The sequence below is a fragment of the Papaver somniferum genome, chromosome 9, assembly GCF_003573695.1.
Source record: "Papaver somniferum cultivar HN1 chromosome 9, ASM357369v1, whole genome shotgun sequence".
Lineage (NCBI taxonomy): Eukaryota > Viridiplantae > Streptophyta > Magnoliopsida > Ranunculales > Papaveraceae > Papaver > Papaver somniferum.
The window spans coordinates 163207109-163230881 of NC_039366.1; the positions used below are offsets into that span (position 1 = coordinate 163207109).

General features: G+C 35.4%; 2 protein-coding genes across 2 annotated transcripts; both read right to left on the reverse strand.

Annotated features, from left to right (window-relative positions):
- Nucleotides 1-13644: 13644 nt before the first annotated feature.
- Nucleotides 13645-14154, reverse strand: LOC113312806. The gene has a single exon (XM_026561543.1). It carries the CDS (start codon nucleotides 14152-14154, stop codon nucleotides 13645-13647), a length of 510 nt encoding a protein of 169 aa, XP_026417328.1.
- Nucleotides 14155-15339: 1185 nt separating this feature from the next.
- LOC113312880 (glucose-induced degradation protein 4 homolog) lies at nucleotides 15340-17789 on the reverse strand. Its single transcript, XM_026561613.1, has 8 exons — nucleotides 17359-17789; nucleotides 17068-17123; nucleotides 16807-16950; nucleotides 16502-16575; nucleotides 16354-16408; nucleotides 16207-16269; nucleotides 15996-16123; nucleotides 15340-15739 (listed from the first exon to the last, which is right to left on the reverse strand). The coding sequence occupies exons 1-8, from the start codon at nucleotides 17402-17404 to the stop codon at nucleotides 15661-15663; spliced, it is 645 nt and encodes a 214-aa protein (XP_026417398.1). The 5' UTR covers nucleotides 17405-17789; the 3' UTR covers nucleotides 15340-15660.
- Between the last annotated feature and the right edge of the window lie 5984 nt (nucleotides 17790-23773).

Below are 23773 nucleotides of genomic sequence, written 5' to 3' on the forward strand. Positions count from 1 at the left end.
TCACATAACCTCCAGTATCGATCAGAATTCTATTAATTTCCCATGAATCTGCAGCTTCATCATCTTCATCTTCTTTAGGTTTTGGATTAATTTCTAATTTTACCACTAATGGATTGTCATGTACTTCTCCACCTTCAGGGACTTCTTCTGCGGTAAAAGAAATAGTCTGTTTCTGCCATTCGCTCTAGCGGCGAGATTTTCGCAATATTCATAAATTATTTTCCATCATTGTCTCTTGCGAACACTCTACTCAAAACATTGTCATGAAAATCTTCAATTGTCTTGTATGAATGTACGATAGAGTGACAGAATAGATTCTTTGCTTTTGCACCAATTTCTACGAAGAATGTTTCCTTTTCTTTTACCGTGTTTACTCTGTGATGCTCTAGTGGTGGTGACGGCAATGGTTGAGATTGTGGATGCCCTACCAGAAAGTGGTTTAGCTTTCCTTGATCTATCATTCTCAGAATAATTCTCTTTATATTTCTGCAATCATTTGTAGTATGTCCATGGAAATGATGATAAGAACAGAACTCATGACTTCTGTTGCTTGGAGGTGGTTCAGTTCCCATGTTCTATGGTGTTGGTATATTCTCCATCAAAATTATAGCTTCCCATATTTTCTCCGCGCTTGCATTTAGAGGTGGCATCTTGATCTCCTCCCACACTATCTTGTGGCTTCCCTGTCCTCTATGATAGTTTTGCCTCTGACCTCCATAAATTTCTCGCGGATGATCAAGTCTTTGAATCTTGTTATTTCCACCACGATTGTAGAAATTTCTTTCTCTTTCATACTCCTCTTGATCTCGGCTTCCCATAGCCACCAGTTTCTGTTGATTGTTGCCCGTCACCTTTTCTTGTTGTCCTTGCGAAGTGCTCGCCACTGTGTTTATTAGTTTGGGTAATAAGCTTGTATTCGCTTCTTCTATAACTTTGTCTAATTGTCTTCTGCCTACTTCCCCTCAATTATTTAGCATTCCTCTCATTTATTCCAATTCTTTTAAGATTTGTTCATTTACGCCTAAATTTTGATCCATTGGTCTTTTTAATTTCGCCTCCCTTCTTCTGCGTTCATGTATTTCTTCTCTCGCGAAATTTTGCATTTCTTCTTCATCATCCTCATATCGTCTTCTCCTGCGATTCTCTTCCTGATCTCTATCTTGAGTTCGCATATAATGATGTCTCTCATTTTCCCCTCCATGATTTTTTTCATTTCTTATCAATTCCATTCGTTTTATTTCATCCCTCCTCTGTACTCTATCATACTCTTCATTGAGATTACCGTTATACCGGTTTTGTGTACGCCTTCTTTCTCGATTGTCTTGATTATTCTGGCGAATCGCCTCCTGCAGCTCTTGTTCTTCCATTTCCACTCTCAATCTTTCACGTTCGCGAGTTAAACGTGCTTGTTCAGCATAGTGTCTTTCAATTTCTTCTTCAATCGTTTGTTGATTTCTTTGAGCTTCTCTCTCATGTAAAATTCTCCTTCCTTCCTCTCGATTCCCTTCGCCATCTTGATTATTTCGTCCCTGACATTGTCCATATTCTTGATTTCTATCATTTTTCCTATCATCAAAAGTTTCATTTTGTGGAACGTAACGATCATCAGTCCTTTCTCGATCTTCGCGATGTTCTTCATTAGGATTTGGTATTTCTTCTCGAATATTATTTACAGCATTAACTGTGGGTGAGTTTCGCCTCATCTCTCTTCTAGTCGATCTTGAATATGATCTTGTAGTACTTCTCGATCTTCTACTCTGTAGTCTCATATTTTCCATCCTCAATTCGTGATTTTTCCTTGTTAGATTTGCACGTTCTTCTGCCTCAGCTCTTTTTTCTTCATGTATTCTTCGTCTCAACGTTTCTAACGCTCCAATTTCCTCATCTCCATGAATTATTCCTTCATCTGCTTCTTGATTTCTCTCTACCTGTCTATGGTTTCTGGTTTGCTGCTCTTCTTCTACTTCTTCTGCTGAATTTGATAGCCAAGTATGTATACTCACTCTATCATAATCTGTTGTTCCATTTTGTACCGGTGTTTGCTGAACTGGCGGTTGAACTTGATTTTCTCCATTATTTCTCCTTCTAGTAGATTCTCCCATTTCACTTCTCTCCCTTCCAGCAAGTCTTTTACTTCTTCTTCTAGCAGTTGTCGGTTGTTCCGATACATTTCTCCTTCTAGCCATTATTTCAATACTAATAAATTGTAAGAGATTATGTAAGTTTTTTCACCAATTACTTTCAATTCTAATAAATCACAATATTAATCTTCAACTTTTTCTAGAACAATCTTCAAAATCTTCAACTCCCTGTTTCTAGCGCCATTATGTAGTTGCAGGAAATCCTACACTACATCCCTCACAAGATTTCATTAACATTCAACTCATTTTTGGATTAACAATCTTAATTTTATTGATGAATCTTTGAAAAATCTTAAAAGAAAAGATAAAGGGATTAAGAACAACAACCACTCTTGATTTTCTCTCTCCTAATTGTTTTTTTATTCCTCTCTCTAAAAAGATCTCTCTCTTTTCCTTTACAACTGAATGGCTATTTATAGCGAATTACATAGTGGATGACAGCTAATCTATCCTTTATTTTCGGATATGGTTTACGACATTCTCGCAACCTTACAAATATTAATCTCGCACACTTCCTAATTTTCGCAAGTCCATCATATTTTCCTCATGATTTAGCTGATGTCGTTTATTATTTCGTTTCTGAAATTGCTTTGCGACATTGTTGTGTTATGTTGTTAATAATTTCGCTGATGTGTTGCAGCTGCGAGATTCTGATCCTACACCCACAAAAAAGTTTACCTGAAGAGTTTTTTCAACAGCCTATAAAGGCCAATTAGATAACAAAACTATGATTGTTGCAAAAAATATGAAGAGGGAACTTGTGACTGAGAAAGGATTGAAAGAGTTCGAGAATGAAATTTAACTACATACCAAGTTAAATCTTGTTGAAGTAATTATTTATATTGTTTTGGTAGAAAAATTACCTAGAGCCTTGAAAATCTATAAATAAAAAGACTCTTGCAACATGATTTTTAGTCCCTGGCACTTTTGTGACCTTGTTGCTAAGCTAGAGTCGTCCTCTATAACCTAAGTTCTTCGAGAACTGTATTCTAGGTTACGACTTGAGGACTTAACTTAGGGATTCGTGAAGCCAGGTCCGACTATATTTTACATGATAATTTGTGTATCCAAATCTTTTCCTTATTGATCTTCGAGGTTCTAGTCATCTCAGATCAGGAACAACATAATATAGAAATCGCAAAGTTTTGTTCGTCTCAAACTTTGTGATTCTTCCAGATAAATATCTAAACTCTTTTTGGATTTAATTGGATTGTTCTTGAGAGGTGGTTAGTAATCCAGGCTTCTTATATAGTTTAGTGTAAGTATTCCAAATTCGTGAGGTTTGACGGAGTTTGTGTATTACAGATAGACTTCCAACCTAGATTAATAATTAAAAGGTAAATCTAATATATAAGCTTATCTAGTAGAGGAAGAATTGTATCAAAAATGTTCACTTAGGTTAAAGAAACTTAGGTTGTAAAGGATGCCAGCTAAGAGAATCAATTACGTGGAACCTTACGAAGTTCAAGATACGTAAGGAGCAGTACTACAACTGAATTGCTTGGAGGTTTAATTCGGTCTCATTTACATTCCAGGCCAAATTATGATAGTATGTTGATGTCTGTAACGACTTAATACAGTTTGGTGTTCAAAGATGGACGGGATCCAGGGGTTTTATGCGGGTACAGTTTTTCTCCTTAACAAAATTTCTGGTGTCTTCTGTTTTTGTTTTTCTGCGTTATATTATTTATCTTTATAATAGGAATTGCACAAGTAGTACGTAATCAACCTACATAGTTTAAGTCCTTATAAATTGAGATAGAAAAAGAAACTCGCTTTTGTTGAATTCATATCTTAAAAGATAGATTACAAGTTTCATACTTGTTAGAATTTGGATACGATTAGATTGATATAAGATATTCATTTATGAGATCGTCTAAGAACTATTCTAAACAATCAGGTTGAAAGACTTTTAAGTCTAAACATATTGATTGTAAAAAATTGGAAGAGAAGAACTCTACAAACATATTGTTCAAGAATCTTTGTTTAGATATAATTGTAATTGTAATTGTATTGGATTTTTGTCCATAAAGGTTTCTGAACGAAAAAGTTGGCGGTGTACTTGGTACCCTCTCCTTTTCAGTAATTAATCTTGAACTAACCTTTCAATATATTTTTATTAGACATGGCATGCCACTTCTATACTTGGGGACTCGATCTTACTGAAAGATCAATTCCACTATTGGTTGGACATTATGAATGGACAACCAATCCCGTTGATACTTCGGCAAATGGTTAAATGTCATCTGTTTGGGGATGATGTTCTGGATAGTTAATCAAGATTCCTCCCACTTTCAATGTGAATAACAGAATCTCTATTGTTCCCGAGAATGTCAATATCATATACTTCGTCCCGTAATAGGTGATCTAGTTCAAGTTTGCAAAATTCTTAAGACAAGAAGAGGAAGAGAGGAGTATTTTCAAATATATTTTTTTACAATTATACCCTTTTTGATATGATAATAATTAGTAAAACCCAATTAAGAAATAGTTTATTTTTCAAACTAGACCATGGATATTCATAAAACACCTAAGTAACGAATATAAACATGGCTATCAAATTTACGTATTTCTTATACTAGCAATAATCAGTTAAAAAGGTAGCTTAAGAAATATCCCCTAGTTTAATAACGTATGCCACAGATAAAATTTAAAAAATGAATAGGTGACTATTAATTTTGAAGATTATCTTATTCTTTTTTTTTAAAGATTGCACGCCATATTAAACCAGAAAATAAGCAAAATAAAAAGATACAAGAGAATATCTAATTGTTAGTGTTAGAGCATTGCTCGGTCGAACTCGCATGCGTTGCTATCTCAAGCATGTTTGTCAAGTTTAGTTGTCAAAACTATATGTCTTGATTTCTAGACTACTTATAGCTAAGTCTCGGTTTAGGACAGTTTAGTGTAGTTGAGCTCAAGACTCCATGGCGATCATCTTACGAAGACGAAGAACTACTCAAGGAACCAGTGAAACTTCATCCGACTTAAAGGTATGTGGAGACTTGAATTTATCTATCACTCAAAAGTCTATCTACTCTATCTCCTACTCTTGAGACAAAGTCGTATAAGTATGATAGTTTTCATACATACATATTTGCTATTTCGAGCCGATTTTACTCGCCTATCTTTTTCTCGAAATATGTGTTGGTAAGCTTTCGCTTTAACCACTTTTCATCTTAACCCGTGACGAAAGTCATGATGACGTTTCAATCTTGAAAATAGCTTTGATGACGATAGTTGTGAATAATGACTGTTATAACATTATAGAAGAATGTTTCAATGATTGAAATGTAGAGTTGAGATTACGTAACCAACTATGGATATAAGCATATATAGTGTGTTCGCACATTAGTGTATAAATCCATGTGCCGGAAACCAAGTGTGTGCATATGTGTGCATACGGTATTGGTGAAGGAGCCAGGTTGGGTACGCGTACCAGCGGAAGTTTTCGAACCGAAAATTTCTGCTGAGTTTGTAAGTTTGCAAACTGTTAAACGAGTCACCTTAGGTACGCGTACCCACGGAAGTTTTCGACTGCTAAGTTTCTAAACTCAAATCCAGTAGCTATGGTACACGTACCCGTACGCGTACCCAAGCTGGTTATATTTCTCAAATCGGAAGTTGATGAACTTAAACAATAAATCAATTAGGAATACAATCTTTGCAAACCGTGGCTATATTGTTCATGAATTGATTCAAGTGATTCAAACCGATTTTGTTTCAATTGTGTCTATTCATAAAGACCTAAGCAATTGAACAACTCTTCAACTAGTTCTTATGAGTCATTTGAACTAGTTATGTGAAGAAGATGAATACGGTTAATATGAAAGTACTCATATGGCTAACCATTGGTTAACTATTTGTGAACCAACTAAGTGTACACGTTTAGGTACGCTTACTCAAACCTAAATTAAATACATTTCATTTGTATGTGACAAGCTAAGTTTTGATCTAACGGTTGAAAGATATTAGCTTGGTTAAATAAGGTTTTTAATCTAACGGTGAATATTGAATGCTTTGTTACGAAGGTAACTTGGATTGCAAACCCTGATTTGAAAACTATATAAAGGAGACATCTAGCAACTGGAAAAACTAATCCCCACACCTCTTGTGTGATACTAGTTGGTTTTTCTAGAGTCGATTCTCCTTTAACCTTAGGTTTCTTCTAGAGACCTTGTAGGTTAACGACTGAAAGACTTCATTGGGATTGTGAAGCCAGACGAAACTACTTCTCTTGTAGTTGAGCGATCTGATCTTTCCATTTTCTATCGTACGAGCTCAATTGAATAATTGACTTGAGATTATATCTCCGATAGGGAAAGATAAAAAGAAATCACAAACATCTTCGTCCCATCGTTTGTGATTCCACAATATCTAGTTTCGCTACCATACGATTTAGATTATTGTGAGGTGATTGATAATTATAGGCTGTTCTTCGGGAATATAAGTCCGGGTTATCAATTGGTTCATGTTCACCTTGATTTTATCAAAAGACGGAACAAAAATCTTAGGTTTATCTTTGGGAGACAGATTTATATATCATCATAGACTTTTCTGTGTGATACAGATTTGTTTATTAAAGTCTTCTACTTTGGGTCGTAAAAACTCTTGGTTGTGGGTGAGATCAACTAAGGGAATCAAGTGCGTAGTATCCTGCTAGGATCAGATACGTAAGGAGCGCAATTGTACCTTGAATCAGTGTGATATTGATTAGGGTTAAACTACAGTCCATAACAAAGTTAGTTTGTAGTAGGCTGGTGTCTGTAGCGGCTTAATACAATGTGGTGTTCAATCTGGACTAGGTCCCGGGGTTTTTCTGCATTTTTGGTTTCCTCGTTAACAAAATTTCTGGTGTTTGTGTTATTTCTATTCTGCATTATATTTTTTATATAATTGAAATATCATAGGTTGTGCGTTAAGATCAATCAATTAGAATATCCAACCTTTGGTTGTTGATTTAAATTGATTCACACTTGGATATTGGTCTTTAGCACCATCCAAGTTTATCTCTCTAGTATTTGATAAAGACTCGCAAAATTTCAGCTTGAATAAAGATCAAATCGAGAGATTGAGATATTAACTCTTTGATATACTTTTATCTAGATTGAGTCTGAATGTCTAGTTGATTCTCTAGAAAGTTTATTGGAGTTAGTCCATACAGATTGTTAATCGAAATATTGGGTGAGGTTGTTAGATCCCTGCTTTTTCAATTGGTATCAGAGCAGGAAAACACATTAAAGACCTTATAAGTTTGTGTTTGTAGCGATCTGATTATGGACGAGTCTATCTCTAATAACGTACCAGGTCAGAAATTACCAGATGTTTATCAAAGCTTGAATTCACCTGAGAGAACTGTCACATCTATGTCAATATCTAAACATTCTCTTAATGTAAAAACTGTTAATAACTGGGAAACACTCTTAGAAGAACAGTTGGATGAACTTTCTGATGAAGGTGATTCAGATATTGATAGAGAGTTTGATGAGGAAGTCTCGGAGTATGTTAAGGTTTTGAATTCGTTGGAAAATAAGAAGATGACAACTTCTCATTGTCACACTTTTTCTGACTCCTCTCTGTCGAGAAACAAGAAATTGAGAAGATGTTACGCAGGTGTTTATGTTTCGAATCATTCTAACGAATCGATCCTCAAAGATTCTGAGGAAAACTTACGTATAAAGTCACTTGAATGTGATAATCTTTATCAAAAGCTTTTTTTTGTTGGAAGAGAAACTTGCACAATCTGAAGCAAGGATTAACTCCCAGCAAACAAGTTTTGATGACAGAGAAAGCGCTTGTCTCACTCGAGAAAAAGGCCTTGAGGATGATTTAGCTACTGCTCTTGATAAAATCAAGATGTTGGAAGATGACTTGAAAAATTTCAATACTAGTTCAAGCAAATTAACCACTATGATGGGAGCAAGTAAAAATCATCGTGATACACGAGGATTGGGCTATAAGGGAATTGATGCTCCAAGTATTAGCAAAGAGGTAAAATTTATCAAGGTTAGTGATTCTTCTCAACAAAAGGTTTCTAATGATGGCAAAAGTGAAATACATTCACCGGCAGTTAAGAGCAAAGTATATCAACCTCCAAAGTCAGCACACACGGATCGAGGTAAGAACATTCCTTATGTTTGACACTATTGCGGAAATAAAGGTCACCTGGAAAGGAGATGTCCTTTCCGTATAAGGAATGAGAAACTACATGATGTTCTCGTATGGGCATCACAAGAAGTTGTGAAACCAAGATCATACGTTAAGACTAATCCCCTTAACGTCAGGTTGTAACTGTACAACCTTTAGGCAAAGGGATCATTGTCGTGATAAACCTATATTTGCCTATAAACGTCATACGAATCCTTTTCACAATCGTAATGGTTATCAAAAGGATAACTTCGTAAAGACGAAGACAAGATCCGATTCTCCCAATTGGAGAAAAACCAACTTGCAAAAGAATAGTCCATCCAATTCTCTTTCGAGAAATATTGACGAGAGTAATGGGAAGAAGGTTCCGGTTTTTCATAAACACACTCAGAAGTGGGTTCCAAAGAAAGTCAATGATGCTTTGAGTGTGAAAAGGAATGATCTCCCAGAAAATTCCATGACTATGGTGAAGGCAATATCCATGATGTTGGAACTTAAAGAGTTCTTTGGAAAGATGGATTTGGATGTGAGGTTCTAAAAGCGATATCTTTCATGATAATACAAAAGTCACTTGTGGTGAGCAAGATATTGTTCAGCTCAACACAACTTGAGTGTGTTGAAAGTGCATCCTCACCAAGGAATGCCCTGCTATGTATACGGTGAGGGAAGCACGAGAATTGGTGCGCACAAATTATGTTCGGTAAGGCTATAGAATTCGATTGGATTCTTATAAAAAGGTATGTATATAGACTTGAGCAAGATTTGTGTTTTTATTTGCTTAGATTACTTATAATGATCCATGCACCTTGCTTATTGTTCATTTCTACCTAACTTGATCTGTGTTTAAGGTTCTTAAATGTTTAGGGTTGAAAATAGTAGTTCGGGATGTTTGGACTTCATGGTACACATTCCAGGTGTGCATACCATCATTTCAAATCAAAATACAGGGGTTTTAGTACGCATAACCGTTTGCACACTTCTCCAGGAAACGAAGATTCATTTGCAAACCCGTATGCATACTGGTCTGTAGATGTCGTTTTTCGGCAAACTTGTTTTGGTCGTAACTTCTTCGTACGAACTCGGAATAACCTCATTCTTTTTGAATTCTCTTTCTATTTGGATTCTCTTCAAAATGGTGATTAGAAATACTAAATTTGGAATGAGTTGAGGTTAGTATTTGTCCCGTATCTTGTTTTTGAGTGTTTTGCTCCATTTCGTCGCACTTGTTCTACTTCTGTTGGACTTGGGCACTTGGATTCTTGGAGTAATTCTCTTCTAAGCTCATTAGCTTTTACAAGAATGATGTTGGTGAATCACAAAGAAGGAAGTTCAAGAAGGGGCAGTAGTACGCATTGCTATGAAATTCTTGAATGTTCACAATCATCTTATGTGAACTATGATGCATGGTCTTTAATGATTTTGTATGTTCTTCTTTGTTAAGAAAATCTTTTTATACGCCTTTGGAAACCACTCTTGGTGTAAATCCGTGCGAAAAAGATTGATTCTACCTTCTAAGGGTAAAGATTGTTTTTGCAGTATTAATCTTAATGGTTTTATATATTGCAATATGTTATTGGATATGTGTGTTTGCGTCCGTGAACTATTATTGTCCCATACGATGTCAAAAGTTATCTCTTTCATATGTCGATATGCATGTATTGATACAAGATCGATGAACTTTTGGCAAACAAAAGTTAAGCCTATTATGTCAATTTTTTGATGGAAGATAGGTTAAAATATTTTATTTACAAAGATTATGTCTATTATATGTCGTTATGCAAATAATGATGAAGATAGAATGAATCTTTGTATATTCCGCAGTGTTGATCTTCCCTGATCCATATTTTATGTATAATACTATGCGGCTCCATAAGTCTTCTTATGTGAGCATTTCCAACTAAACAAATCATAGATTCGTTTATGATTAATTTGGTTGTGTATTCCGATTAAATTAATCATGGGTTCTCTTGTGATTAGTTTAATTGAGAATTTTTTGATACAAAATCATTTTGTGGTTTTTGGTGTCCAAAGAAATCCTTCTTTTCTTGTAAAAGTAAGGTCGCTCTTGTTGTTCTTTCGGGAATGACATCAAATGGGGGAGAGTTCTTTTGAACTTGCGCTTAATTTCCATATCTTTGTGGGGAGTGCGGCTGTGGAATATTTGAGGGGTTATCTTGTATCTTTATAAACTCCTTGATGAATGCATTTAGCTTCGGATTTATGATTGCATTTAAACAAGTTGATATGTACTTTTCTTTGGTCTTGAAGCATCTCTGTGGAAATTTCATTAGGATCCCGTTTTCGTACCTTTGCCAATTTTACTGACAAAAAGGGGGAGAATTAATATGTAGTTCACACTACAAATACATATGGCTTACGTGTTTTACGGATCACTATGTAAGGGGGAGTGGTTTTCATGTTGAGATGAAAGTATTGACTAAGGGGGAGTGATACATATCACCATAGTATTGTCGTCGAAGTTGTGATATAAGAACTTTGATACTGTGTAATAATACTATGACATTGTATAACAATGATCGAGAGCTTTTTTTCTCATTGTTATGGCTACGGATCTTCAACAACTATGATGCTGAATTGAACATCTATGGAATCATGGAAGTACTTGGAAAAGACGAAGTTTTCAAGTAATGTTGAAGCACCAAGGAGATCAAGCATGTGGACGAGAAGCTACAAAGTTTTATTTATTTTGTAATCCATATGTATTGATAGTTTTTCAACTAAAATTGACAAAGGGGGAGATTGTTAGAGCAGTGCTCGGTCGAACTCGCATGCGTTGCTATCTCAAGCATGTTTGTCAAGTTTAGTTTTCAAAACTATATGTCTTGATTTCTAGACTACTTATAGCCAAGTCTCGGTTTAGGACAGTTTAGTGTAGTTGAGCTCCAGACTCCATGGCGATCATCTTACGAAGACAAAGAACTACTCAAGGAACCAGTGGAACTTCATCTGACTAAAAGGTATGTGGAGACTTGAACTTATCTATCACTCAAAAGTCTATCTACTCTATCTCCTACTCTTGAGACAAAGTCGTATAAGTATGATAGTTTTCATACATACACATTTGTTATTTCGAGCCGAGTTTACTCGCCTATCTTTTTCTCGAAATATGTGTTGGTAAGCTTTCGCTTTAACCACTTTTCATCTTAACCCGTGACGAAAATCATGATGACGTTTCAATCTTGAAAATAGCTTTGATGACGACAGTTGTGAATAACGACTATTATAACATTATTAAAGAATGTTTCAATGATTGAAATGTAGAGTTGAGATTACGTAAACAACTATGGATATAAGCATATATATTATGTTCGCACATTAGTGTATAAATCCATGTGCCGCAAACCAAGTGTGTGCATGCGTGTGCATACGGTATTGGTGAAGGAGACATGTTGGGTACGCGTACCGGCGGAACTTTTCGAACCGAAAATTTCTGCTGAGTTTGTAAGTTTGCAAAATGTTAAACCAGTCACCTTAGGTATGCATACCCGTACGCGTACCCACCGAAGTTTTCGACCGAAAATTTCTGCTGAGTTTCTAACTCAAATACGGTAGCTATGGTACACGACCCGTACGCGTACCCAAGCTAGTTATTTCTCAAATCAGTAGTTCATGGACTTAAAACAATAAATTATAAGGAATACAATCTTTGCAAACCATGGGTATATTGTTCATGAATTGATTTAAATGAATCAAACCGATTTTGTTTCAATTGTGTCTATGTATAAAGACCTAAGCAATTGAACAACTCTTGAACTGGTTCTTATAAGTCATTTGAACTAGTTATGAGAAAGATGAATACGGTTAATATGAAAGCACTCATATGGCTAACCATTGGTCACCCATTTGTGAATCAACCAATGTACACGTTTAAGTATAGTTACTCAAACCTAAATGAATACATTTCATTTGTGTGTGACAAGCTAAGTTTCGATCTAACGGTTGAAAGATATTAGCTTGGATAAATCAGGTTTTTCATCTAACAGTGATTATTGAATGCTTTGTTACCAAGGTAACTTAAATTGCAAACCCTGATTTGAAAACTATATAAGGAGATGTCTAGCAACTGTGCAAAACTAATCCCCACACCTCCTGTGTGATACTAGTTGGTTTGCTAGAGTCGATTCTCCTTTAATCGTAGGTTTCTTCTCGAAACCCTGTCGATTAACGACTGAAAGACTTCATTGGGATTGTGAAGCCAGCCGAAACTACTTCTCTTGTAGTTGAGCGATCTGATCTTGCCATTTTCTATTGTACGAGTTCATTGACTTGAGATTATATCTCCGATAGGGCAAGATAAAAATAAATCACAAACATTTTCGTCTCATCGTTTTTGATTCCACAATATCTAGTTTCGCTACCATACGATTTAGATTATTGTGAGGTGATTGATAATTCTAGGCTGTTCTTCAGGAATATAAGTCCGGGTTATCAATTGGTTCATGTTCACCTTGATTTTATCAAAAGACAGAACAAAACTCTTAGGTTTATATGTGGGAGACAGATTTATCTATCATCATAGACTTTTCTGTGTGATACAAATTTGTTTATTAAAGTCTTCGACTTTGGGTCGTAGCAACTCTTGGTTGTGGGTGAGATCAGTTAAGGGAATCAAGTGCGTAATATCCTACTGGGATCAGAGACGTTAGGAGCGCAACTGTACCTTGAATCAGTGTGATATTGATTAGGGTTCAACTACAGTCCAGACCGAAGTTAGTTTGTAGTAGGCTAGTGTCTGTAGCGGCTTAATACAGTGTGGTGTTCAATCTGGACTAGGTCTCGGGGTTTTTCTGCATTTGCGGTTTCCTCGTTAACAAAATTTCTGGTGTCTGTGTTATTTCTATTCCGCATTATATTTTGTTATATAATTGAAATATCACAGGTTATGCGTTAAGATCAATCAATTAGAATATCCAACCTTTGGTTGTTGATTTAAATTGATTGACACTTGTATATTGGTCTTTTGTACCATCCAAGTTTATCTCTCTAGTATTTGATAAAGACTCGCAGATTTCTATTTGCTTGAGTAAAGATCAAATCGAGAAATTGAGATATTAACTCTTTGATATACTTTTATCTAGATTGAGTCTGACTGTCTAGTTGATTCTCTAGAAAGTATATTGGAGTTAGTCCGTACAAATTGCTAATCGAAATATTGGGTGAGGTTGTTAGACGCCCCGCTTTTTCAGTTAGTTGCGCTTATCTCCGGGACATCACTAGAGATATGTGAAACCCTCAACAACATTGTATCCTCTACAACTGATAAAACAAAGTCAGAATTAACTAAATTCCATCTATCCAAATCTAAAGCAGGCAAAAAAAAATTCGGTAGTTGATTTCATTGTTGTTTCAGATATCCCTCATTCCTTGCCTTCTTAGCTAGAACATCTGTTACTTTATTACTACTTCTATGCTTGAAAGTGAAACCCAAAAAGTTGCTTCCACAGGACTCTAACAGTTTCTTTGCTTCAAAGATTATTGCTTGGTTTCTCCAATGTATTGACGATGGCTTAATATTTGCAAAATCCATGATTCTATGACAGTCTCCTTCAATCCAAAAGGATTGAAAGTCCATCTCCTTTGCCCATGAAGCTGCTTCCAGCAGAGTTAGTGCTTCTGCTTCTTCAGGACAGGTTGCCTTGACTTTCCCAGCTCTAGTTGTGATAGCTTCACCTGAATCAGATCTCAAAATCATACCATAACCAGATATTGAAGTAGCATTTAGCCAAGAAGCATCTATATTCAATTTAAGCTGATGTAAAACAGGTGCTTCCCATTTCTGTAAATTAGATGTCATGATCTTTAAGTTGCATACAAAATTCATTTGTAAAGCAGTGGAAACATTCATTATGTCTAAGTGGGGTGACCAAAATTGTAAATGTCTTTGAATTGCATGCTGGTGTTTGATTGATTCTGAAAGACTCTCCTACATCTTTCTTTCCAGATCATCCAACATTTGGTTGCTACAATCTCAATAATCTCTACATTAATTTTTTGTGCAATCCAATTGGTATACATTTCTATAAATGGGCAAACATCTGATATGTTTAAGATCAAACCTGCTAGAGGCGGTAGCATCCAAGTTGACCTCGCATAAGAACATTCAAAGAATAGATGTTTAACTGACTCACATGGATAATTGCAGAAAATGCATTTCGTATCAAAGTTTTGTCTCCCCTATCCTAGTTTTTTCCTAACTGGTAGTGCATTGTGAATGCGTTTCCATATGAAATTCTTGATCCTTTGCGAGACTTTTAACTTCGAGAAAGATTTCCAAAAGTTGGCAGTTTCACCATTATAGTTCATTTCATTATTGGTTATATTTTGCAGTTTATTATAATTGATTTAACTGAAAATTCTCCACTATTAGTTAGTAACCATCTTAGTTTGTCCTTGTTCAAGTTTCCTAACTTGTGTGTATATATTCTAATTTCTAATATTGAATCAATAATCTCTCTAGTAAAGTTATTTCTCACTTTTTCACAAACCCACTTGTGTGTGTCTGAGTTTATAAGCTCAGCTACAAGTGTTAAAGTATTGGTTTTGTTTCCAAAAGCAGATATTAGGTTTACCTTCCTTCATACCTGGAATCTATATGTCGTACCAAATATCAATCAAATTATCGTCACCTACCTATTTGTGAATGATAGGTATACCTTACAAGATGCAATTCCATACCCAAAAGGCATTGTAATGTTTTTCAACATGAAAAGCCGTATTGGGAAAATATTTTTCTTTTAGTAGTGAAGACATTAAAATATTAGGTTTATTTACAATCCTCCAAGCCAACTTTGCTATCATCGGATTACTCCCTTTGGAATTATTTTCCTTCCCCACCAAAAGTTTCTTCGAGTTGCATTAATTATGAGAGCAATATTTTCTTGTAAGAATGAAACAACCCATCTGATAGATGGGCAGGCAAGAGAGTACTGATTTGTTTAGTACTAACTTGCTAGCTTGCGAAAGAAGTATACCATTCCAGACTTACGAAAGAAGTATTAGATTATCTTATTCAATATCGTTGATACTTTTATTTTTGTAGTAATTTTTTTTATAATGTTATTATAGAAACATAAAGAAAACAAGAAAGGTAGCACCACCACCAACAACAAGAGGAAAGTACAAAAGCCAAACAGGCCTGCAACAACAAAGCAAATCCTACAACCAAGACCCCCCTAACCTGAGGAAAAACCAAGACCCTTCTTACAACAAAAACAGTTATCCGTATCAAATAATATAATGCTTCTATGCTATTACAACTTTGCTCTGTCCTTGCAATAAGTTAACAGAATACTAGTAACCCCTTCCTCTATATCTACTAATCTGAAGATTGAACTGTTTCTGGAAATCCAAGTTATTGCAACTGATAAGAAGAAAAGCTGAAGCCGGATCTTCCTTCGTTGGTCGACTTCAGCTCAAGCTTTTGAAAAGGGCTGCAGTTTAGCGGAGTATGTATCAGTTGCTTCATATATTGCTACAACTACTGTCAAGCAAGAGACAAAAGTACATACTAACTTGACAAGAGCACTCATTATTGGTCGTATGGAAGAGGGGAAACATATATGATGTGGTGAAACTAGTGACTCAGACAGTAAATCCAATTTTAACATAATTAGTGAGGATAAACCTGATGCTTAGTTTCTCTACTGACATTTTATCCAACTAACTGTAGAGAAGTATCGTGACTACCTGCTATTAGGATCATAATAAAAACCATTGATAGATCCATCGCTACAAGAGAAGCAAACATAGTAAAAACCAGCAATGGTTAAGCCGCAGTCTATACCAACATTCACAAAATACTGCTCTTTCCATCTCTGCATACAAATAGAATGACAAGATTATTTAACATAGTACCATGATTCTGTATCACAGTTGAGAAAAACGATAGAGAGTATACCATGAATATGTAAGGATAGTTACTAAGGTCCAACGATTTTCCGCCATCGGCCTCCACTTGACTCTAAAAGAGGAGAAGATTTACTCAGTGAGTAATTGAGCGAAAGAAAGTATTCTTGTTCCTTAAATGGTGGAAGATAGAACTTACTAACAAAGGATTAAAAGATGGAAACTTGGACCAGTGCCTTATATCATCCTCTGGCCTGTTAACAATGAACAACAAATCTAGATGAAAGCAAGATCTAGTTTTTTGAGAATTTTGAAGGCTTCCATGGCTAGGACAAAAGTGAACCTACGTTGCTTCCCACTTGCCAGTGAAAAATGTATAATTCTTCGTGTCAACAATCTCCCCCTCCCAAAATGTCACTACCTGCAAATGCACCATCAAACAAGCACACAAGTTTTCAAGAGCTCAACTGAATTGTGGTACATCAATTAGTTATCTTGATTCCACCCCAGATATTGAGCCATTCAATCTGGGACAAGTGTCTTTCACGGTGCAGTTCCTTGGTTGCAATTAATACAGAAGACGGAACTGGAAAGTAAAAGATTAGTAACCTACAAATCTAATTTGCTTTTTGGTGAGAAAAAAGATACTTACTGGTGTGTCTGCCAATGGTACATTAAGAGCTTCCATAGTGCCGCATAAATAACCACGATCAAGGTCACATCCTTGAATTCGAACATTAACTCTCCAGGCTTCATCCTTTTGTAAGCTTGAAACGTTTTGAGTTCCAGCAAAAGCCTGTGCTCTCAAAATCAATCAAAACAGGCAAAGAAAGAAAAAACGAAACTAACGACCCGATTGACACTTACAGATTCAATACAAACTTCACATACTGAAAATCAAGATTCAACGCACCTGCCCAACACTCAAAAGTGTACAAGCTGGAGGAAGAGAATGTTCACTATTCCCACCTGCAAAAACAACGGAAAGTAGATTTCAGAACCAATAAAGGAGATAAATTTGATGAAATTGGAAAGTACAAATAAGTCACATAAGATCGACGAATTCGGACAGGCCAACAATTATTAATGGAAACGTTGAAGAGTTTTTCTCATTTCTAAACGAACCCTAATCCCTAACCATACACAAAGGAACTCTGCAAGTAGAACCAAAATAAAAACCTCGTGAATTAAAATTTGTAATTACCTGTAATTTGCGATGGGGCTGAACTTTCAACAACTCTAACAGGCATTCTTCGAATCAAGTTAGGGTTTTTCTCTTGTGAAGATTTTCAGAAAAATCTATCAGGAAAACTATTAAAGAAGTGATATGAAAGATTATTTATCAACCGGCATTTTGAAATGGAAACTTAGCCATGGGTGATTTCCTTGACGACGGAATCTTCATTTTCATGGGTGATTTTCTTGACGACGGAAGCTTCATCACTAGTTACAAGATATTTGAGCAAATCACTCCTATTTTGGGAGCATATCTTTTTAAAAAAGAAAACAAACTAAATGGTTATGATTTACTTCCAAGAAAAATCATTTTTCCTCTGATTTAATCGGAGCCAAGAGTCTTCTGGAATTACAGGTAAGTTGAGCGGAAAATTAGAGGTACATATCTGATAAATCAACCGTTTTAAACCAAGCGAACGAAAGAAAGAAAAGGGTAATTTTAGGGCTGTCAACCGTACTAAATGGATCAGAACAAGGGCGGAGCCAAGAAGTATGAGATGGGGGTGTAAAAAGAATTTTAAGGGGTGCAAAGAAGCAAAAATAATCCTCGTTGGACCTAAAATAGGTTTTGGAGCCAGCTGGGAAAGGGATGCAAGTGCACACCCTTGCAATAGGCTTGTTGTGCCCCTGGATCATATAATGGTTGTCCCTTATCCAAATCCGTTAGTTTCATTTGACATCCGTATCTGATAATCCGACGAATAATACGTAATCTATTTCCATATGCAAATCCGGTAAGATTAACGTACAATTCGATGTGTTTTTTTTATCTCTATCTGTAACACCAAATTAGCTTTGATGAATTTGCCATTCCTTTATTTTATTTTTCGAACAAAATCATTAGTACAGGTAATATAAAATTAGGTAAATTTAGCTTATAATAATAATTTTATATATTTATGTTATCAAATATCGGATAATTATTCTATAAAATATTATTTATATCTATTTGCAATAAGAGAAAATTATCTTATAAGGTGTTTGTATCTATATCAGATATCCTAAATTTTCAATATTATCTTGGACCGATGTTGGATATTCGGTTATCTATTGGCATACCTTGCAATTAAGGCTGCACAAGACCCGATCCAAACTACATGTACCGGTTAGGAACCGAAAAATCCGGACTTGTACCGTACCGGACCCGGAATTGCCGGTACAGACATTGGGAATAAAATATAAGAACTGGTGTAGAGCAGGACAGGTACCAGTTCTACTAAGATTCCCGACCAAACCGGTACCCAAAGAACCGGTGTATATAAACCATTCATAAAATCTATATAAATGAATCTGGACCATTGGTTTTAGGGTAAGGATAAATCTCTTTCACCACCTCATATATTTTTCTTATCTCTTCTTCTTCATTACAGAGACGGAAACTCTTCTCTCTTATTCTTCGCCATACTCATCGTCACAGAGAGGGATACCACCACCACGAATCCAAAATAATCTCCATTTAGTTCTCAATGATCTTCTCTTTCGTCTTTTATTTCTTTAGTTTTTCTTCTGTTACTTCTTTTTTTCTACAGGTAATTCATATAATTGATTTAGGTTTTTGTTTAATTGCATGTTTGGTTTGAATCAGTTAAATGAGAATTGAAAGGTTTTTTTAGATGGGATTGAAATTTCATATTGGTTCCATTCATATTTGTATTTGACTGTCTGATTGAGATGTCTGATTTAGGGTTTAATTTGACATTGATTTGGGGATTGATTTAGGGTTTTTTACTTGTGTGCAGATTGAAGCTCTGATATTAGAGAATGCATTCACATCCATCCTCGACTAGGAAAGAGTAATAAAATTGAAGCTCTGGTATTGAGAGTTCTTGATAGAGAAATGAAATTGAAGAAGTGAAATTATGTGTATTGATGTACTATAGTGTTGTTGTTCATGTAAAATTGCTACCAGAAGGCGAAAATATGCACAAATTAATTGAGTTGCAGAAGGATATTGTTTACTGTTGTTGGTATTACACAAATTGAATAGTTGTGTGTTTTTAATCAAATGTGCAAATGGATTCAGACGGAGTTCTTGAAGACGATTGCTCGATTGGGGGTTTAATTCTGTTTTATGTCTCTATATGCAAATAATCATTCCATTGTATCTCTGCTTAATTGAAGTATGGATAAATTTGTGAGTTGGTTTTAAGGTTAATTTGTGATTTGATTTTCTGTTCAATTGAAGTATGGGTAAAAACTCGGTCCCGGCTAGAACCGAACCTGTATAACCGGTACAAGTACAGGTACAAGTACATGTACAGGTAGCGGTCCTCAAAATGAAGACCCGGTCAACTCCAAGTACAGGTATCGGGTTCATAAGAAACCCGGACTGTACCGTCCCATGTGCAGCCCTACTTGCAATGTTAATGGGAGGGAAATAAATGATATGATAAGGGAACGATCCCATCCTAACTATGCTAGATGCTGATATGGATGAGCTTAAAAGCGTGGATACATATTATAGACGGTGAAGGTTATCCCTAGCATGACATCCCTAGCTTTAAATATGTCCACATGATTTTAAATGGTGAACCGAGAGATTCAACCCCGATTTGAATTTTTATTTGGATAATTGTCAATCTAAAGTGCAGCTTTTCTTTGGAAATTATGTTCAACGTAAATCAAAATGAAGATCCATCTTTTTATCAATTGTACTTTTGTTATTGTTGTGTGTTTGCACTTGGCTTAACTCCTTTAATCGCATATTCAAACTTTGTCTTTATACTAGAATGCATAAACTACATGTTCCATACTTGAGGTGAAAGGTGGACAGAAAAAGCCTCTTATGTTGTGTTGTATGTTTGAAACATATGTATAATGTGAATAGAGGCGTTAAAAAGGGCTGGTCGTCCCAGACCTGGCTTGTGAATTAAATAGGCAGGATCAGGTCCAGGCTCAAGGCATGCCCAGGTGGGGCTACGATATTTAACCTTCCAGCTTATATGGCATGGCATTTCTAAATCCCGAGCCTGCTTTGGGCCTGACTGGACGGCCTGCTTAAGCATGTTAATAAAAATAAATAAAGTTAGACGTGTTCAGGGGAGTGGGAGTCGATCCTTAGTCTCTAGTGCACATGAATGACTCATATGACAACCAAATACATCAGGCACCTTATGGTGGATTCAAAATGCATTCCAGCTGTTAGAGCATAGCTCGGTTGAACCCATCAAGCGCTGGTATATCAAGTTTAACTGTCATATTTTAGTACCAAAACTCATCTAGAGTCTCTTGATTAAATACTAGACTTAACTTCGTTTATATTAGACTAGAAAGTCTAGGAATGTTGAGACATACAAGTATTACTCTGAAGATCTGAAGAATGAGAAGAAGTAACGACTACAACGAGGAAATCATCCTTCCACTTGAGGTTAGTAATATTGACTTGATCTTGTTTCCATTCCTAAGGTATCTTTCAAGTCGTGCTATATTAAAAACATAACATGTGAAGCTGTATATATTGTATATAATACTCCAGTGATGAGACTTGGTCATAACAGTATGATCAAAGTATCAAGGAAACATATTACGAAGTATAAACGCTTATCTTTAGGAACTTTGTAAAAACAACATCGACATAATCTAGTGTGTTTAGTTACTTGATATAGGTGTGATTTCATCCTATAAAAGTATGTATTATTACATTAGTTTAAGGAAGTAGACGTATGAACTTGTTTCCATAATCAAAAGGGAAATCATGATTGGACTTGTTCTTTATTGAATATATTTTGGATGATCAATGGAAGATGACAATGGTAGAACCTATCTTAACTCATGTTGTTTCCTATGATATGTAGCAAGTTGGAATCAGTCACAAGTTACTTTGGAAATCAAGGCGTAACCGATCATAAGCTATATTGGAATGCAAGTTGTAACCGGTCACAAGTTAATTTGGAATTCAAGGTATAACCGGTCACAAGATGAATTGGGAAGTTAGTTGTAATTGATCACAAGCTACCTTTGGGAAGCAAGGTGTAACCGGTCACAAGATACTTCGGGAAGCAAGGTGTAATCGGTCACAAGTTACTTCATGGAGCAAGGTGTAACCAATTACAACCTACATTGGGAATCATGTTATAACCGGTCAAAACATATTTTGGAGTGATGGTTTAATTGGTTCCATGAGCAAAACCAATTTTCACGTTTCGCATATTTCTCCATGCATGGTGTGTGTGAATTAGGGTTTGGGGTTTGTCAATATGAGAAGCTTCCAGATGTCGACATATTTGAACATGTACATAAATCTCTTATCATTTATTGTTCAAAGATATTCCTTGATGCTCAAGGTGATCATGGTCCGAAATATTTGAAAAGCATTTAATTATGATTTTCATCATATATGTTTTAATTACCAGCAATTAAAGCATATCCTCTGGAAATATTATTAGTTAATGTGCTAGACTAATAATAGAAGTTTTCTATGAGAGTTTTCGGAAATGTTGGTTAACATTAATTGGAAATAGGAAAATCAAAAATAGGTACTTATTGCATAATATTTCCGGTTTTGGAATTTCCTTGTTGTCCAAACAACCTTGGTCTATAAATACATGATTTTTCATTTCTTGCAAACTATCCTAAGAGCCAGGAAAACTTCATTCTTGTTATTTCTGGTGGAGTCGTCTATCCGGAGAGGAAAGTACCCTGATTAGGCTAAATCTTTTACGACCGCTCGTTAAATGACTTCTGTGGGATCAAGAATCTCTACGAGTACCGTTGGTGGGAAACTAGATAATTGCATTGTTATTGTAGTTTTCGATTATTTATTTGATTGACTAACGGTTGTTGAAACTTTGATTGCACCTAGTTTGTTTATTCTTGAGAACCTTCTCTTCTGATATAACGCTCACTCAAACTAGATTAAAGTATTGACAGGATCTTTAGAACCATATTCGGATCTAAAGACATCTTATGATAATACATTGTTAACAGATTTTGTTCTGTGTGTGATTGATCCGAAGATGATTCAAGTTGTGTTGTGCAGGTTTTTGAAGGCAATAGAAGATTTGAAGACGAAGAATAATTCTTATTAGTTTTCGTCTCTTGTGGATTTAGTGCACAAACCTTGATTGGATGGGATCCAACTAAAATCGTGTCAGGGTTGTGGTAAAAAGTATCCAATATAACACTTCAAGAACTTAGTCCAACCGATACAACCTAATATTATCTTCCTTGGTGAAACTAAAAATACTAGACAAAATGTTAGAAGTCTTTTCAGATCGGTCAACTATAATAATGTGAAAATAGTGGATCCAATTGTAAGATCATGGGGTATAGTTATGGATTGGATTTGCACAATTAAATTAAAAGTTACTCAGTACTCAGACTACTTCATTAATGCTTGCATAACAGATCAGATTAGTGGTAAGGATTGGATAATTAGTTGCTTATATGGTAGTCCTAATAACAAGAACATTACGTGGAATATTTTGTCACATATGTCCTCCATTATTACCCTTCCATGGATGGTAATAGGGGATTTAAATTTCACTCTACATCAGGATGAAATCGAGGGTGTTGGTAGGATCAATAGAGGGGAAATCACAAACTCAGTTAGTGTTGTGAATGAGGCTGGTCTAATAGATTTAGGTTTTTTGGGATATCCGTTCACTTGGTCTAATCACAGAAATGATAGAGAGTTGATCGAAAAGATATTAGATAGAAGTTTAACGAATAATGAACGGATCTTTCTCTTACCGGATGCTAAGGTTTTGCATTTGAGTCCGATAGCTTCAAATCATGGTCCGATTATCTTAAGCACTAAATATGATAGTAAAGATGGTGTTAAACCCTTTAAATGTTTTGTCACTTGGCTAGATGAAAAATCTTGTATAGATGTGGTAAGTGATTCCTGGTTAATTCATCATGATGGTTCTCTCCCCTTTCAAGTTATTAAAAAATTATCTGTTTGCAAAAGAAATTTAATTCTTTGGAATAAAAACCAGTCTGGTAATGTTCATTTAAAGTTAGATCAGGCGATATCAAATCTTGAAAAGTTCAATAATAACAATCAGGTCAAAAATAAATCTGAAACTTTGAAATAATTAAATATGTGAGTTGAGAAATGGTACAATTTTAATGAATCTTTTTTAAAAATCAAAAGTGGTGATAAAATATTGAATTTAGGAGACAAAAATACTGGTTACTTTCATGGTCATGTGAGAACTAGGGCTCTAAGAAATAGAATAACTTCAATTAAGAATGATAATGGTGTTTGGATGGAAAGTAGAAACCAGAATGATACTGGTTACTTTCAACACTTCTCTAAAATGGCGACTACTACTGAAATTAATAGTGAACTCTTGTATAATATTCTTTGTATGGTTATTGATGAGGAAAACTTGGTCCTTATGAAAACTCCTTGATATGAGGAAATAAAAGACATCGTT